The sequence below is a fragment of the Euwallacea similis genome, chromosome 19, assembly GCF_039881205.1.
Source record: "Euwallacea similis isolate ESF13 chromosome 19, ESF131.1, whole genome shotgun sequence".
Lineage (NCBI taxonomy): Eukaryota > Metazoa > Arthropoda > Insecta > Coleoptera > Curculionidae > Euwallacea > Euwallacea similis.
This window is the reverse complement of record NC_089627.1, coordinates 1,915,117-1,932,153: the sequence shown is the minus strand read 5'-3', so window position 1 is coordinate 1,932,153 and position 17,037 is coordinate 1,915,117. Positions and strand designations below refer to the sequence as shown.

At 35.9% G+C, this 17,037-nt stretch overlaps 1 protein-coding gene across 3 annotated transcripts; it reads left to right on the top strand.

Annotated features, from left to right (window-relative positions):
* Positions 1-1,052: 1,052 nt before the first annotated feature.
* On the top strand, positions 1,053-17,001 carry Kdm2 (Lysine demethylase 2). 3 transcript variants are annotated; one of them, XM_066399399.1, is made up of 17 exons: positions 1,053-1,249; positions 7,226-7,448; positions 9,039-9,270; positions 9,326-9,513; positions 9,570-9,690; positions 9,743-9,899; positions 9,956-10,126; positions 10,219-10,378; positions 11,962-12,115; positions 12,203-12,358; positions 12,410-12,503; positions 12,570-12,745; positions 12,850-12,955; positions 13,017-13,163; positions 13,312-13,459; positions 13,687-14,007; positions 14,120-17,001. In XM_066399399.1, exons 1-17 carry the CDS (start codon positions 1,202-1,204, stop codon positions 14,545-14,547), a joined length of 3,030 nt encoding a protein of 1,009 aa, XP_066255496.1. In that variant the 5' UTR covers positions 1,053-1,201; the 3' UTR covers positions 14,548-17,001. The 3 variants fall into 3 exon arrangements, with proteins under 3 accessions (XP_066255496.1, XP_066255495.1, XP_066255494.1); XM_066399398.1 differs by lacking the exon at positions 1,053-1,249 and adding an exon at positions 6,464-6,580 and having other exon boundaries at positions 12,853-12,955; XM_066399397.1 differs by lacking the exon at positions 1,053-1,249 and adding an exon at positions 6,465-6,580.
* Positions 17,002-17,037: the final 36 nt, after the last annotated feature.

The following is a 17,037-nucleotide window of genomic DNA, read 5'->3' as shown; positions in this document are numbered from 1 at the left end:
CACAGTGATTGCGGCTGCGACGCGAAGCGTAGTTTGGTCAGCAGTTGAATGCCTTTAAAGATACTTTTGCACGTGTTCAACATTTCTACGAGCGCATGTGTGTTAACTTTATTGTCTTCCGTAAGTGTAGCGATTTTTTCCGGAGTTTTCGCGAATCTGATTTTTGGTGCAAATTTACGCAGCAATACGTGTTGGCTAAGAGCCAAGAAGTCGTATCTTTCAAAACATTTGGTGATATAAATAAGTTATTCAAAGATCTTAGAAAAACATCTTCGAAGTGATATTGCTAGATACATATATATAATGACAAGTTAATAATAGCAGCAAGCTAACTGGCTAGACGACGCAAATGTCACATGTCACCCTACAAATAAATGTCAAATTAAACGTCATCGTTGATATTACAATTCAAGACGCGTTGTCTTTTTGTGTTTTTTTTTCGGAGTTATTTTGTGTTTAATTTAGGTAAGCTTATTGCAATTAACAAAAATCTAGTTAAAAACGAACTGTGCTGCTGAATTCTACGGTAAAAACTTCGTCAGAATTAATTTACAGTTTCACGATATCTCGTTGGTATCTCTTTGCCGTATATACAGAGAGGCTCCCAAATTGCAGTTTTTTTATATACCCCATGTTAACGAAAAGCAATATGGCGACGACTTTTTTGTCGCTGTCAACACTTCTGTTATAAACACCGAGTCTAATTTCAATAATAAGTGAGATACCCACCAAAAAACTATCTAGTTTGAGACACCCTGTGCATACTTCTATTTGTTGAATATTTGCATCATAATTAATTTTTTTAAATTCTATTTTCCCTTGCTGCACACATAATTAAAAATTAACCATAACTTCGAATTATTAAAATTTTTAAGTATTGACACTTAAACCATTGGAAATTTAGCAATAAGGTAGACGTTAATAAGGAAAGCTAGTCATTTTGCTAATACTGACAACGTTGGATTGAAACCTAATTTTACGGAATATCCAACGACATGCGCATGGTGCTTGATAATTGGCCTAACAGAGATAATCTTACAGATGCTCAAGATATCCGACGAGGACAGAAAATACCGTTTGTTAAACGACGTAAGCGATGGGCTTAGCTTTATATTTAGTCCTGCTTCTGGAAGCTTTGTGTGTAGACGTGGACGTTTCGGAGGTCGTGGATTTCTCGAAATTCACGTAGTTGTGCGGAAAAATGTCGCAAATTTGCTCTTCTGGAAAGGCCAAAATCTCAAGACAGCTGGTAAGTACCGTTCCATTGACATAAATGTTGGCTTGGTACGGCCATTTTGTGGCACAAAGTTCTCACGTAAACCTTCATGGATTGTGTAGTCGCCATGCCTTTTCTCATTGCAAAGTAAATGCACGCTCTTATCACTTTTGGTTGATTTTAATGCCATAGATAGGGGGATGTTTCTCGCTTAACTCATGGATGAGAAATTGTGGTCAAATAAGTGAGTACTAATTTGTAAGTCATATGCCTGATGTGATTGTTTGCGCTAGTTTTATTTCCGATCGATGTGTTACAAAGCGTGCGATGAAGGCTATGCTACGTCGCGATGTACTTTCAAATAAGACTGTTTTCGTAAGTCGTCGACACCGGTTTTATATGTACTGGCTCACCTGTTTATAGCATCACCAGTACCCCACACGTCTTGGTTTTGGGGCCGTGGAAGCAACGGTTGGTGTCTGCACCACCATCCCTTCATTTCTTTTGGCGATGTGTACCATTATTTAGAAGCAAATTTAAAGTTTTAGGAGGACCTGAACCCTGTTTACTAGTAATTGAGTTTTCGCATAATTTTCGTATCTGTAGGTAACTGCAGATATTTTTGAAATAGCAGTGGCAACTCGCTAACCACACATTCTTTGAGCATAAAATAAATCTAAGTCTAACAAAGTGGATTCGCATTTCTCGAAGATTTAAGATACAGCTATAGAACAGTTCAATTTCAATTTTCTTTATTTTCTCATAACTCTCATAGTTTATCAAACCTTTACCTGAAATGTGGACAATTTTGCAACTTATTGGAGATTACATAGAGTTTTCAATTTCGTCCAAATCTATGGGGTGATATTTTTCCTGGGATTCCTCCCTTTTACCATCCAAAACCTTTTGCAAGAGTTTTTTTGTGGCAGCCAAACCCTTTCACATGTCAAGTACAGTATTTTCCTATGAGCATATCGCATGTGCGTTAATTTTGATGTTTTTTTATAGGTTCCATTAAATAGTAGTAGCGTGTAGACGCACACGTGCGTTTCAACGTTTTACTGCACGCACGTCAATTACCACACTTGACATTGTCAACAAATATTTTTGACATTGACTTGTGCAACTTTCTTTTATACGTGGCAAAGTACTAATTTCTGGTGGATAATGCGTACGGCAAAGCAAAGCGACTTTGTAGCATGCTGGTAGTAAATTAACAATTTTCCTTAATCTCAAAACTACGCAATTCAGTTCAAATGACTATCGAAAAAACTGAGGAAGAACAGATTGTTCAATTGACGTTATTCATTCATTCATATTATTCAAGACGTCTCGTTTAAAAATCAATGCCATTTTATGTCTATTTTATTTAATAAAAAACGTACTTTGTACTAAATCGAAGCTTGTCTCTTCAGGATAGTTATCGAATCAAATGCCAGAGGAAGAGTAAATATAATTTTAAGACGTTATATTAATTCAAGCGTTATAGTTATTTACCTAACTAGCGCGGAAAGTAATATATTACCGCACGTCGCAAAAAAAAGTTGTTTGTGTAAGTAGTTGCGAAATGAAGTCTGTCAATGAATAATCGAATAAATTATAACGGGAACGAATCAAAGAAATTGTTACGAGGAATTGCCATCCAATGGTCCTCATCGAGTAGGATTTTGAAATATTCTTTTAATTTTCTCCGCTTTACATCTTATATTCTCTGCCTCCAATTAAATTTGTCTACTTTGCATGTAAGCACAACTGTTTTGAATGTACATGAGTATCTATTTATATAAAATTATTCAACACCCGAATTTTTATATCTCACTAATTTAGGATTTGAGTGTGCATAAGGTTTTTACTCTTAATAAAAGGACAGCAGGGAGAGATGAAGTGTTTGATGTAATAGTGCAATATTGATAAACACTATCATCTAGTTATAACATTTATGCTTTACTAGGTGAGTTTTGTTCTTAGTTAGCTTTAACTAAGAAAGATGTGCCATTTCTGAACTCCAACAACTCCTATCTATGTGTGAGACGTTATTCCCGAACAGAATAAGAGAAAATATACAGGGTGGTCCACTATTTTGTAGCAGAACGTTAATAATCGACAGAAAAACTTATTTTAAAATGAAAATTTCATATCAACATAAATGCTTTATTTTAAAGATAGCGGGCGTTGAAAACTTGAAAAAAATTCAATTCTTTTTTTATAATATTCCAACTTCTGGAAATATTTATACCAAATTTTGTTTACAGCATCGCATTGTATGCTGCCATATTCAGTAATAATATCATGGCCCACGAGCATCCAGTACCGGAGTTGTTGGGTTTTACTACCATAAAATTAAATAAATTACTAATACGGTCCTGTCTAAAATCAAATTAAGATTGTTTTCCTAAATGAGTAATTCTTTTTCTACAAAAAATGTTTCGTGACATTTTTTTATATCTTGCTTAGTTGCGTAACAAATTCAATAAAAAAAAATTTAATTAATAAATTCTCTCGACCTAACCCCATTGGACTTTTTTGTTTTGAGATTTTTAAAAGAACAAGTATATGCAACTCCTGTGGAAACAAGGGAAGAACTTATTGGCCGCATTAGAGGTACGTGCATTGAATTTAGAAATCATAATTTAATTGGTGTTCTCCGATCCATTAGACGTCGGTGTGAATTATATGTGCAACAAAATGATTCATATTTTGAACACCTATTTTAAATTAAGTTAATTTTTATAGTTGTTTTTCACTTTTAATTATGCAATACGTATCATTAACAAAAATAAATAATAAAATTTTATTTTAGACAGGACCGTATTAGTAGTTTATTGAAATTTATGGTAGTAAAACTTCACAACTCTGGCACTGATTGCTCGTGGGCTGTGATATTACCGAATATGGCAGCAGACAATGTGATGCTGTACACCAAATTTAGTTTAAATATCTCCAGAGGTTGGAGTATTATAAAAAATAATCGATTTTTTGGGCCTATGTTGATATGAAATGTTCTTCTTAAAATAGGTTTTTCTATCGACTGTTAAAGTCCTGCTACAAAAAAGTGCCATCCTGTATATTGTATAGTCAAATGGACTCAATAAGTATACTCGGACTGTTAAAAAGGCTGTACAATCTTAGGGACATAATTAGAATATTGCCTCTTATTTCAAAGAAAAGTCGCAAATAGTAAGAAACATAAATTTGGCAACAGCCATTTTAATTCATATAAATAAATATCGATTTGTCATGTTTTTTCCGTTTTTTTCAGATTTCCCATTTTGACTCATTAAATGAAATTTGTCATGTTCCATTCGAAACTTTACTACATATTACTAGTAATTATCAGACTCGTTAAATGAACAGGCGATTTGCCCTGCTTTTCTTGAAATAAAGGAAAACTACGTATATTGCCGTGCATTCTACAATTGAAATTAAAATCAAACAAATAATACCAACAAAACTAAAAAAGTGAAAAAAAGAACTTAATTTCATCAGCAACATCCACCTTCATCTACTAAATGGCAATTTATCATGCTTCCAAACGAAAGAAGAAAAAAGTATTTGGCGACACCCCTTTTCCCGCATTAAATGACACTAAATGACAGCTACATGGCATCCATTTTCACTCAATCAATAATAGCTACACTATAGACGTATCTCACGAGTCTTTGAAACAGAACAACTGGTTATCTCGATTATTAGTTTATTCCGTATTATGAACATTTTATATATCGGCGCGCCAACACACAACTGAATCACCACCTAAGAAACAATATCTGTACGAAAACATACTTTACAGCCTGCCTTTTGCAAAGGTACGGCTTATAGGTCGTAAAATAAAGAACGATGCGTCAGAAAATATATTGGATAATTGATAATATTAAAAAATAAGAATATCCAGCATGGAGATTTCGTAAATGGCTATAGGTACAGACTTAGTTAAATGGGAGAAAAGTGGCGCGTCAAGGGTGTAGTTTCACGATGCATATAAATATACAAAGCTATTTTTTGTTTTTCAGGTATTTCAAAATAATAATTTTTTTAAAATCACATTTTGGTTAAATTACAACTACGAGTCAAACATAATACTTATCAAACTCAGAACACAAAAAAACCAAAACATTGCATATATTTACTAAGTGTGATAAATCAATTAATTTGTAATAACATTTGTCTTAAAATCCACATAAAATCACCAGGGCTGCATTTAGAAAGTGTTTTCGAACTAATTAAGAAATCAAAAGTGATTTTGTAAGTCTGTTTGCACCGTGAAACTACCCCCTCGAATGCGCAATTTTTCTTCTATTTACCAAGTCTGTATCTAATACTGTTTACGAGATTCCCTTGCTGCGCACCTCTTTACTTTACAATTAGACACATTGTACAAGTAATTAAGTGGAATATGCACCATTGAATATTTTTTTAAAATTTGGCTAATTGGCGTTTTAGTCTATTCAAATAATAGTATGTATGAGTTGGTTTCTGGTAAACACTGATTTACTACCTTTATAAATTTGTTTTTAATTAAAATATCTAAGAAAGGATATTTTTTATTTTACTTTTTCTCAATCTTAAATTTTATACTAGATTCCGTCGTATTTTTACTTTTTCTTGTTTGAGGCGTGTTAGTCCCCTCCCCCCAAAAAAATAAAAGACATAAATGAACAATCCGCCTCAAATGTATAGAACATATTTAATAAAATTCAAAAGGTAATAACGTCCGCAACAAAGCTGAAACGTCCCATCCTATTATGCAACAATTCGTGGAATCAGGAAGTTTGGACAGAGAATCTTGACGGGTAGATGGTGATTCTGACGGGAAATGCAAATTCCACTTTTCCTTTGGCCTGTTGTCGTCATAACTGGCCCTCCACTATGTATCCCGCGGCTGCGCCTACATATACCCCTTACACACCATAGTTTTCAAGTTCCGGTTTCTTAGGGAAATGTCTTAAGGACGATCGGAACCATTTCGGCCTACCTGATGAATATCGGTCCGAGTAAAAGAATTGTTTTGATATGCTTTTGGTTTTCTTACCTTAAGGTGACACGATTATCATCGAAAAGATGATCCTGGAAAATTTAGTAATGAAATGATGATATTCAACTGTATGTTCTCCCATGAACTCAAGAGGCTCCATTTCTTTTAATTTAACTCCACTTGTCCCCTCATTAAGCTTAGATATTAAAACTGGAACTGTTTGCGCTCCGAAAGCTGTGGACCGACTTTCTATAAGCGCCCGATTATCCAGCCGAAGCTTTCGGTTTTCATCCCAGCTGCGTCAGCTTCAGTTTCAGTAGTTCAATATGGCGCATAGGGAACGTAAGTTCTCCTCCCGTCTTCCGGATCGTCAGGGCTACATCTCTCGTATGGTACGTTTTTCTTGCCAACATGTTTTCCATTTTTTTAACATAACCTGTCCCCTTGTAAATTGATTGGGTAGAAGATAGGTATTCCTAGAAATTGATGCTTTGAGGCTTATTGATTTTAATCTGTCTGGATGTATGTGTAGAGGAATGCACTTCGTCAAGAGTGTCGTGGAATGTATATGTGAAGAATTGATGAGAGTATGTATTATGAAACTGGGGTTTAATTATAATATGTTGGTGTAGGGTATTCCCAGCACTTACTGCATAATATGTTTGTGGTAACAACTTGAGTTGAAGTTCTGCATAAAATGGTGAAGCAAATTGTGGGCTTCTTCGTATCGCCCCCTCATCGATGCATAAATACGCGTGTGAAATATGCAGGGTTTTGACCATCTGTTTTTTATTTTTGCCGTAAAATTTAGATTCTTTCGACCTGAGGGTTGTGCTCTATAAATCTGATTTTATAGCTGTACAGCACGGAATGTCTCGTATACTTCTCGGTTCCGTACAATTCCCAGAGAACGGACAACCTGTTGATATTTTGCTTGTCTATTGACTTCTGCGGACGCCGTTAGATCATCTATCCTGCGTTAACCTTTAACGTGTTTTTGATTACAAACTTTATCCTAATTTTCCGTCTGGTTTCAGCGCGAACGCAAGCAAAAGAAACTCTACTCCGACGATTGGGCATTGGGTGACGAAGATGACCTCGAGGGCCGGAGGACTTTTAATCTGCAAGAAAAGTTGGAGGATCGAGTGTTCGAGTCCCACGGGATGGTCAAGGAGATGAGAGGCGAGGAGCTGAACGTCGCTTATTTTCAGAAATATGGCTTCAATACTCCTTTGCTCTTTAAGGATAAGACTGGTTTGGGTAAGTTTGGGATTTATTTTCTAATGACTTGGGACTTAAAACTGCGCGCGCGATGCTTTCAATTTTACGTATACGCCCATGCTTTTCACGTTTCAGGGCGTATGAACGTTCGTTCGCCTCGTCTCCTTTTGCACTGTGCGCTTCTAGTTTCGATGTTCCTGTTTTGTGCTTGCGTTTTATATGATGAGAGGCGTGAAGCACTCGAGCGAGCGTGTTTGCCACATTTACTCTATTTAGATTCCTTGAAAGTATTCAATTTGTAAACTGCCTTCCTGATATAATAATTGTGAATAATGCAATAAAAACATTAGATCTATACGTTTTTCAAAACCACTGGAATCGATGGGAAGTCTCAATTTTATTACTACAAGAGTTCTTTACCTGCCAAATGTGGAAAATGGTACTTGACCACACGCAGATTGCAGTTGAATGACGCGAAGCGGTGCGCTCGTTCAGTAGTCTAGCGTGGTAATAGTTATTTACATCACAAGTGAAGGAGGTAACTCTTAACGCACCAGTGTCAACTGTTGCGCTTGAGCCGCAGGCGAGGGTAGGAGTCGCGCATGTGTGTTAAGAATTTTCTTGCGAGTTATGTACATTATTTTTCCCACGGCCATGGATCACAAAAAAGTTTACCCCGCGCGGAAATTGAGCCCTGGTCGGCTGGCAATGCTTTTGGTATTTTGTAATGTTTTGGTGAATATTGTTATCGAAATTAAGACCTTTGTGGCATTTTGGAAACCTATAGGATGAAGCTAAATTGTTGGCAGGAATATATTAGTTCTAATTGATTAACGCAATAAAAGCTTATTACGATAGAATCATTTTTTAGCTAGAGCAGTTCATTGTGTTTTGTTCATCATTGATTTGTCAGCAGTACATAAAAGTTATGTGTTTGCGTTTGTTTTCGCGACTACGATCTTTGTTAGTTATGTTTACTTTCATAGTTCATGGGAAGAGACACTTTCGCAATTGCACATTTATGCTATGAGCACGCGCGCGTTAACTTTGCCCCTTTTTGTAAGTTCAGTTAAATTTTAGCGTGCAGTAAAAACTTTACACACGTGCAAAGTATGCGGTAAATGTTTTAGTAGATGTATGTTAATCGTCATGCATAGTACCATCTACATGCCACTTTGTTTTCAGTACGGTAAAGTGCTACATTCATCTCGCGAGTGCGTACGGTAAAGCCAATTTATCGTATGCTTGTAGAAAAAGTTAAATAAATATTTCAGTGGTTAATATTTAAATATACAGGGTGTTTCGGTTTTAATTTGTAGTTTTCTAAGGAGACATAAAAAATCGAAGGATAAGATGACTTTGAATGCATTTTATTGCCGTCTTTAATAAAAAAACACGCACAAATATATAGAATGTTGGTTACAGATTTTTTTTTGCTTTATTCTGTTTATTGAGGGAATAGGCCTGCTTTTATTGTCGCACACTTTTTTGTGATATGCTACACACACGTGTACGAAAAAGAGTGTCATTGAACTAGCGTATAGGATATTAAATCTGTCATCAATCTGATGCATGTATTACTTACCATCAATCAAATCTTAACTTAATCCTGTCCACGTCTCATTTCAGGTATCAGAGTACCTAGTTCAAATTTTTCTATAAACGACGTCAGAGTAAGTGTGGGCTCTAGGCGGGTTCTCGACGTGATGGACGTCAGTACCCAAAAGAACAGCGAAATGACCATGAAAGAATGGCAAAAATACTACGAAGACCCCAACAAGGCGCGGCTATTAAACGTGATCTCATTGGAGTTCTCTCACACTAAGCTGGAGAACTACGTTCAAAGCCCGACGGTAGTAAGGTAATTATTGCCGAGAGGAGAGTTATTTAGGACTAATGAGCCAGTCTTATCAAAGGCAAATTGATTGGGTGGATTGTGTGTGGCCTAGGCACTTGAAAGAGAGCCAGATCGAGGCTACTAATCTGCTTGAGGATATGAAATATCCAAAGGTACAGAAGTATTGCCTGATGTCTGTTAAGGGATGTTATACAGACTTTCACATCGACTTTGGTGGAACCTCTGTTTGGTACCATATTTTAAAAGGTACTTATACTTATTGATTTAATTCATATAATTTTGTCACTCAAATGAAATTTTAGGCTGCAAAGTATTTTGGTTAATTCCCCCTACCGAACATAATATTGATCTCTATGAAAGGTGGTGTCTTTCCGGCAAGCAATCAGACATTTTCTTCGGCGACACTGTGGAGAAATGTGCAAGGTTGGATTAGAAAAGTCACTTCTACTTGAAGTTTTAAGATTGTTCTTTTTAGGATTGTTCTCCACGCCGGCCAGACATTTTTTATCCCGACGGGCTGGATACACGCAGTTTACACTCCAATGGATTCTCTAGTTTTTGGAGGGAATTTTCTCCATTCGTTCGGAATAGAAAAGCAGTTGAAATGCGCGCAAGTTGAAGATACTACTAAGGTACTATGATCAACTTACAATTAATGGAAAAGACTATCTTTATTTTGGTTTTTTAGGTTCCCCAAAAGTTTCGTTATCCATTTTTCACAGAAATGCTCTGGTATGTGTTGGAGCGTTATGTGCATTGCATTTTAGGGAATTGCCATTTGACTTCAGGTCAAAATGTAAAACTATCGCAGGATAAAATTCACATTCACTTGACCCAAGCCGAGCTGCACGGTTTAAAAGTAAGTTGAATAATTATCGTTACATATGTGCTTCCTATTTAGATTACTAAAACATTCTTGCAACATCATTTTATTCAATTTTCGTTTTTTAGGACATTGTAAGGTATCTTCATATGCTGCCGTCAAACAAGAAAAATCTTCCTGATTTGATCAGAGACCCAATTGCTTTGATCCAAGATGTACGGACACTGATTGGTTTACACAGACAAGACACCAGGGAATTGGCTATAACAAACAGGCCAATTTTGTCACGTAAGTTTTAAATAATAACTAAATAATTAATTTTGGGAGTATGTGTTGAAAATGCGCTTCCGGTAAACACAAAAGTACGCAATGCTTCTATATTAAACGTATAGAACGACCTGTATACTGCTTAGCTCTATGCAGCAAAACTTGTAACGGGTCATTATTAATAGAGAGTTTTCAAGAACTTTAATTTTTCTTTCCGACTGCGATTAACTTAGACGTTAACGTAGCTGTTATTTGAAAGATTAGTTAACAGCTTTCATTGACCCTCGTATTTCGCTACCGTTGCGATTACTATAAGGGAAAGTTTGCTCACGTGATGTCAACAAAGCCATCAAAATAATAGACTGTTTAACCATTAGAAACTGGGAATTCAATACATTGCATGTTTTTGTGATAATCGAAAATAATAAATTTCTCCCTGGATAAATTGCAGCCATCCTGCAGTAAAAATTTGGTATATCAGATTTGAAGGAATATAGGGCATATGTGAAGGATAACTGCTATCGTAAAGTCTCTTTCGTTAGCTGCCATTTGTTAGTAGTAGTAGCAAAAGTTAACTGACATTTGGTATGTCAAAGTTGTTAAATACCGTTAACCGGAGTAGTTTTTTGCGGGTCTTGAAAGCTCTCTAATGTGTCCAGGTGGTTGTTAAATCGCTGTGTGTGATACACCATTGTAGCAATGCTGAAGCGTGCCAGAGGTACACTGGCATATGCCAATGAAATATGGGTTTAATTATTATTTGTTGCAAATGGGTAAATGGTGCACTGAATGTTATTCAATTGTATACTTGGTAAGAATGGTGACTCGTTTAACTTGCTGAGTGAAAGCGTAAAAAGACACGGAAACGCTTAATTTTTTAAATTTACTTTTCCATTCAATCGAAGAAAACGTTATTGTAAGTCGTGAAGAAGTTTTTCTAGCCAATTACATATTTATAACGTCTTTGGGTATCCTCACCAGTTTTTTCAAAATATATTTGGATAATCCGGAAAAAATGCTATAAATATTAAAAAAATATATTTTACTTTTTATAATAATTCCACTATAAAGTAGAGAAATCCAGTGGCCCACTTATGTGGGACACTACCTGTGAATATGGCATCTATAATCCATTTGTTTATTATTTGAAACACAGCAAGCCGTAGGAATTTGACACATGTCCCCTGTTTACTATAACATTGGCATTCGTTCTAAAGTTATATTTGCGTGGTAACAGGGTCGTCAGATCACGTCGAAATCTTCAACAATTTCAAATTTAATAATATTCGTCAAAATCACTTCATATGTATTTCCACTCCCGTTTTCCCAACAATTGTAAAATCACCTCTTTTTTATGTTATAAACTTTAAATTGAAGTTTAAATCATACCTGAAGTGCAGGTATCAATTAAATTTCAGTTTGGAGTTTATGATAGGTTGTAAAACGTAAATTTTAGCGAATTTGATAGTTAAACCTCCAAACGGAGTTTAAACTGAATTTCCAAATTGGCTCGTGGTTGATGTTGTCTCAATATGTCAATATTTCTGTTCTTTTCTTAATCGAACCGTTACTTTTCTGTTACACATTATGATTACTTATTTCAGTGCCCCACGATGATAAGAGGAAACATTTCTATGGCAAAACCAGCCCCAACAATGTGATCAGGACACCGAAGCCTCCCGGTGCTTTCAAAGGACCCAAGACGTCGCCTGGATCCGCCCCTGGTGACAAAGGGGGACCTCGGAGACGGCGTACGAGGTAGGAATTAGATAATAAGTGTTTCAAAATGTCTCATTCGATTAATTTGAATAAGTGAACACCGACTGGGTTTTTGTGTATTCGTAGGTGTAAAAAATGTTCAGCATGCCAGCGAGCTGATTGTGGTGAATGCACATTTTGTTTGGATATGGTGAAATTTGGTGGCCCAGGGAGGGCTAAACAGACTTGCAATATGCGACAGTGCTTACAACCCATGTTACCAGTTACAGCTGCTTGCGCTAGGTAACTATGAGAGTGACATTATACCTTTAACTTCATGCGCTGGTTATTTAGGTGTGGACTGGATGGTTGGATGCAGACCCCAGTTGCACCATTACAGAAAGGTCCCCAGAGATGTGATACTCCTAGTACTCTTATGGAATGTTCGGTTAGCGCATTTTTTCCCCATTGTACTGATAAAATTTATTAAGTTTTGAATCTTGTTACTCTTTAGGTTTGCTATGAAATCGCACATCCACAATGCGTGCAACGGCTCTGCCAAGATTACAGTGGGTATATCAATGAGGATATGCCTAATTCTTGGGAATGTCCGTTGTGCTGTAAAATGGGAAAAAATACCGATTATAGGCCTAGGCATTTCCGTGCCAGGCAAAAATCTTCAGATATTCGGTTAGTGCTTTATAAAACGTTCTTCTGTCCACACTTAAAGCAATAAGAATTATTTATCATCTACTACACATGAAACCAGAGTATGAGGTATTATATTATTTCAGAAGAATTAGTATAAGTTCTGATGCGTCTAGTGCATTTGAGAACAAAATTCAGCCGGAACATTCTGATTCAGGGAGCGACAATGACCAAAAAGATCCCAAGTTGCAGGTAATAAATACACGTTAGTGAAAATAGCGATCTGTTTCATTTATGTTTTTTTTTTCTATAGGAATTGTTACCAATCAAAAAAAGACGATCTAGCGACAATTCCGAAATTGACACCAAAGTGATTCCTCCACCCACCGCCAACGACGGCCATCGAAAGACTGCTTTTAGGATGCAACTGGCTCACCAGATAGCGAGTAATAGTACAAAGGTATGAAATTTTAATTGCCTGCTTCCAATATCAAATATATGCCTGAGTAACAAACAGTTGTTTTGGTGCACATTTATTTCAAAATTTCAATGTTTTAATTACAAAATTACCTGAGTCTTTATGTGTATGTCATTTATGTATTTTGCAGGTTTTGAAAAAGCCAATTGTGGTGGTAAGACCGGCGCCGCTTATGATAAATCCAATAGTTCCCACGAACAATTTAGTGTTAGATAAGAGAGTCATTTTATGCATATTTAAGTACTTAACACCGTTGGAATTGTTGAACTGCGCTTTAGGTAAGTCTGTATGGTAAATACTTTATTTTTGGATTCTGGTTCGGCGGAATGGATTCTAACAACCTTGTGGCAATTTTGTCTGGAAGATAATTTCCTTGGAAACCACAAAATTGACCAATACTGTGTCTTTCTATCTCAGCGTTTCCCAGGATACAAATATTCCTGAAAATTACTAAATTAGCCCTTTGGCAGAATTAACGGGACTTTTATCTTATGTTGTATTGTAGTCTGTAAAACATGGGCCACATATTCCATCGACCCGTCCCTGTGGAAACGCATGGAATTCGACCACAAAAAGATTTCGAGCGACATGCTGAAAGGCACTGTGCGTCGTCAACCCGAAATTCTCAGCTTAAACTGGTGTAGAATCAACCATTTCCAATTGCCATGGCTCATCCAGAGGTTGAATAATTTAAAGCAGTTATATCTGCAAAGCATTGATGTAAAAAGTGCCATTTCTTTACGAACAAATCATTCTGCTATCTTGCAGGTTCTGGATTTGAGCTTTATTTCAGATTTTAATGATTTGGCACTAAGGGAGATCTTAGGTGAGTCTCAATTCAAGAAAACGCCTGTTTGTTAAGTTTATAAAAAAAAATCTTTACTTTATTTCAAGCTTTTACTGATTTTATATTATTCTTATAAATTTTCGGAATACAGGTACGAACAACGATGCGCGGTCAGGTTTAGCAGGGGACAAAATCCGTTTCCGCAACTTGAAAACTCTGAAATTGGCGGGTACCGATATAACTGACATAGCCATGCGTTACGTCACGCAGTACCTACCAAATGTCGAGAACCTGAGTATGAGCATGTGCCCGAGGATATCGGACGCGGGTGTCGCGCAACTCACCACGAAACCCGCAAACACAGTCGCGAACTTAGTGACTTTGGACTTGAGTCACGCCAAACTGGTGACTGAGGTTAGTTTGGAACATTTGTCGAAATGCGAGAAACTGACGCGATTAGACTGCAGACAGGCATTGAACATTTCCACACAGGCTTTGATTAAATTCGCAGCTAAGAGTAAACACGATTTGCAGGTGCGGGAGATTAAGTTGGTGGATATTAGGCATAAGTCGCAGTAAGTCATGAAAGGTTTTGTGTTTTTTAATAGGGATACATAATGGGGTATGCCGGTTAGTTGGGGCAATAGCATAGGTTTTATACCATAATATTTTGAGCGCTGTTATTAGCTGAATTGGGCGAAACCAAAATACTATGTATTTTTATTCTAGGGAAAGACATTCTTTCTAGAATGGTTCAGTACTTTCTTTTTTTATCTAACAAAATCTTTTGTATAATGTGCCAAATCTTGCATATTATTCAAAATCTGAGTTTCCTTGGTATCTTTAGCTGCAAGTAGTGCTTTCAATTCTCTTAATGCCCCCTCTACATTTCCCAATTTTCGGTCATAATTTCAGGCAGCCATATTGGATATATTGATTTTTCTCCGTTCTGAATAGTGTTGAATTCAGAAGTTCTAAAGTTCACTTTATGCAGCAATTGCGTTAACTTACTTCTCTCACCTTGCACTTCTTATTTTATTTAACTGCTGAACTTTTGCCGAATATGCCAAGTATCACACTCACATTAAAGAGGAAAACAATATAATAATAATTTAGACACGTACATTAAATCTTATCATAGATTGCTTAACTTTAATGAGTTGAGCACTCACCGGGCAGTCGAACAACAACTGCGACAGCTACCACAATCAGATTTACAGTTTTAGGTTCGTTTAGGTTGGATTCGCAAGGATAATAAATCGGCTCTCTAGACATAAAGGTTGGTTATTGTGACAGTCGTCTTTACAAAATGTGGAATTTAAAATCCTTATAACTGCTTTTGTTTAACAAAGATATACCTATTCCGAGATATCCATCAGAACTTCGAATTATAAAGAAAGTTCTACATTGGTTGTAGTAACCAAATTCAGTGAGTCAAAGTTTAATGATCATATTTGAAATCAGCTGAAACGTTTCTGAGATACAACGTTCCAACAATGAACAATAGTTTGAGAACAAGCCGTGTAGTATTTTGATGAGCAATTTATATGCATCTGTTGTTAGCCATATATAGCTGTATTTGTTGTCGGAACATTGATGTATAACGATTAAAAATACAGTTATACATCATTGTGATATTGCTATATAGGATATTAAAGTTATAGTAGCCTCTCATAAAATTTAACCGAAGAAGTAAGGTCCTAAGGTGATTTTCAATGTCCCCGAATTTTCTCAAAATATTATGGATATGGCGAAGTGTTTAAGGAAGAAAAACTGTGTGAAAAACGCCTTGTGATAACTATGATTCAATTTATAGTACTCTGGTATGACTTTACTTGGTGCTGTGCTGGACTGTTACAAACTGTGTTTCGTAAGTTCCTCATTATGTATCCTGCGTCTAAGAAGATTAGTAAAGACTGTAAATTGCGTAGTTCAGCTTTAAAGAACATAATATAACTAATAACATTTTCTTAAAAATATTATACATCATAGGTTTATTCAAGAAATACGGCGATTTTCAACATCAGAAATAGATGATTTATGAAAACTCATAATCAAACAGCCAAAGCCTTTACTTCAAAGTTTTAAGAAATAAACTCTTTGTCTGAAATGTAAACAAATAGAAAACCAAAGTTGGCAGTAATTTGTTTTGAAAAATCAGTTACTGTTTTAGTGTGTGTGTACATTATTAATTAATTTTAGCATAACTTTAGGTACTGTGTTCAGTGTTAATAAAGCATGATTCATATTATGAGACAGATTATGATCTGGTGACCGTCAGATCAACTAGTATAACATTTATCTTCAGTTGCTAACCCACATTAACACACAGTCAAGCCACAGTCAAATATCTGACTGAATTGCCCTGACCGTGACCTGATCCATAATTGAATCATTCTTAAGACATCAGAGAACAGACAAAATGGTCTGCGCGTCTGAATGACGAACATTTTATTAACGCTTGGTATGATTTAGGTTAATTTACTATTTAAAGGGGGTGACTCGCCATTACTGAGTTACGTGAAATAATTTTTCTGTTTTTGTTTAATAGTTTGGCAGTGAGATGAGCTTAGGTTTTTTTTTTTTGTTTACGAACAGTTAATAAAATTTTCGATCTGTAGATACATTGATATCTACTCTTTTGCAAGAGATTTTTTGGTTTTAATCTGCGTTAAATAAATTGTGAAGATACACAATAGGGGTTACGAATATCGTTCACCCTGCGGACAAATTACTGCGACCGCACGGTAAACGAAGCTTTATTATTGAGTTTGCAGTGTAGTAGTATTATTCAATTAAGTATTTCGTTTTGCGTAGTAATATTACTATTACATACTATACCTAATGTTACGGCAGCCTGATGATTAAATAATATATATTATTTCGGAGTCTAAAGATAATAATTGGATCGCGGATTCTCTGTTTCGAATTTGCTTTATCTTCCTTGTAAAAAAAAGTATTATTAGTAGTAGCCGAATATTTCTTGTTTTATAAGATTTATAGAGTGATAATATAACAAACATTTTGTATACACTTCCATCTGTCGTTATTTCCGCATAAATAAGACAC

Coding starts and splice junctions, on each gene's coding strand:
- Kdm2 (XM_066399397.1), top strand. CDS start 6,515: ATGGCGCATAGGGAACGTAAGTTCTCCTCCCGTCTTCCGGATCGTCAG. Junction 9,514..9,569: donor TTGGTACCATATTTTAAAAG/GTACTTATACTT, acceptor ATGAAATTTTAG/GCTGCAAAGTATTTTGGTTA. Junction 9,900..9,955: donor AAGTTGAAGATACTACTAAG/GTACTATGATCA, acceptor TTGGTTTTTTAG/GTTCCCCAAAAGTTTCGTTA.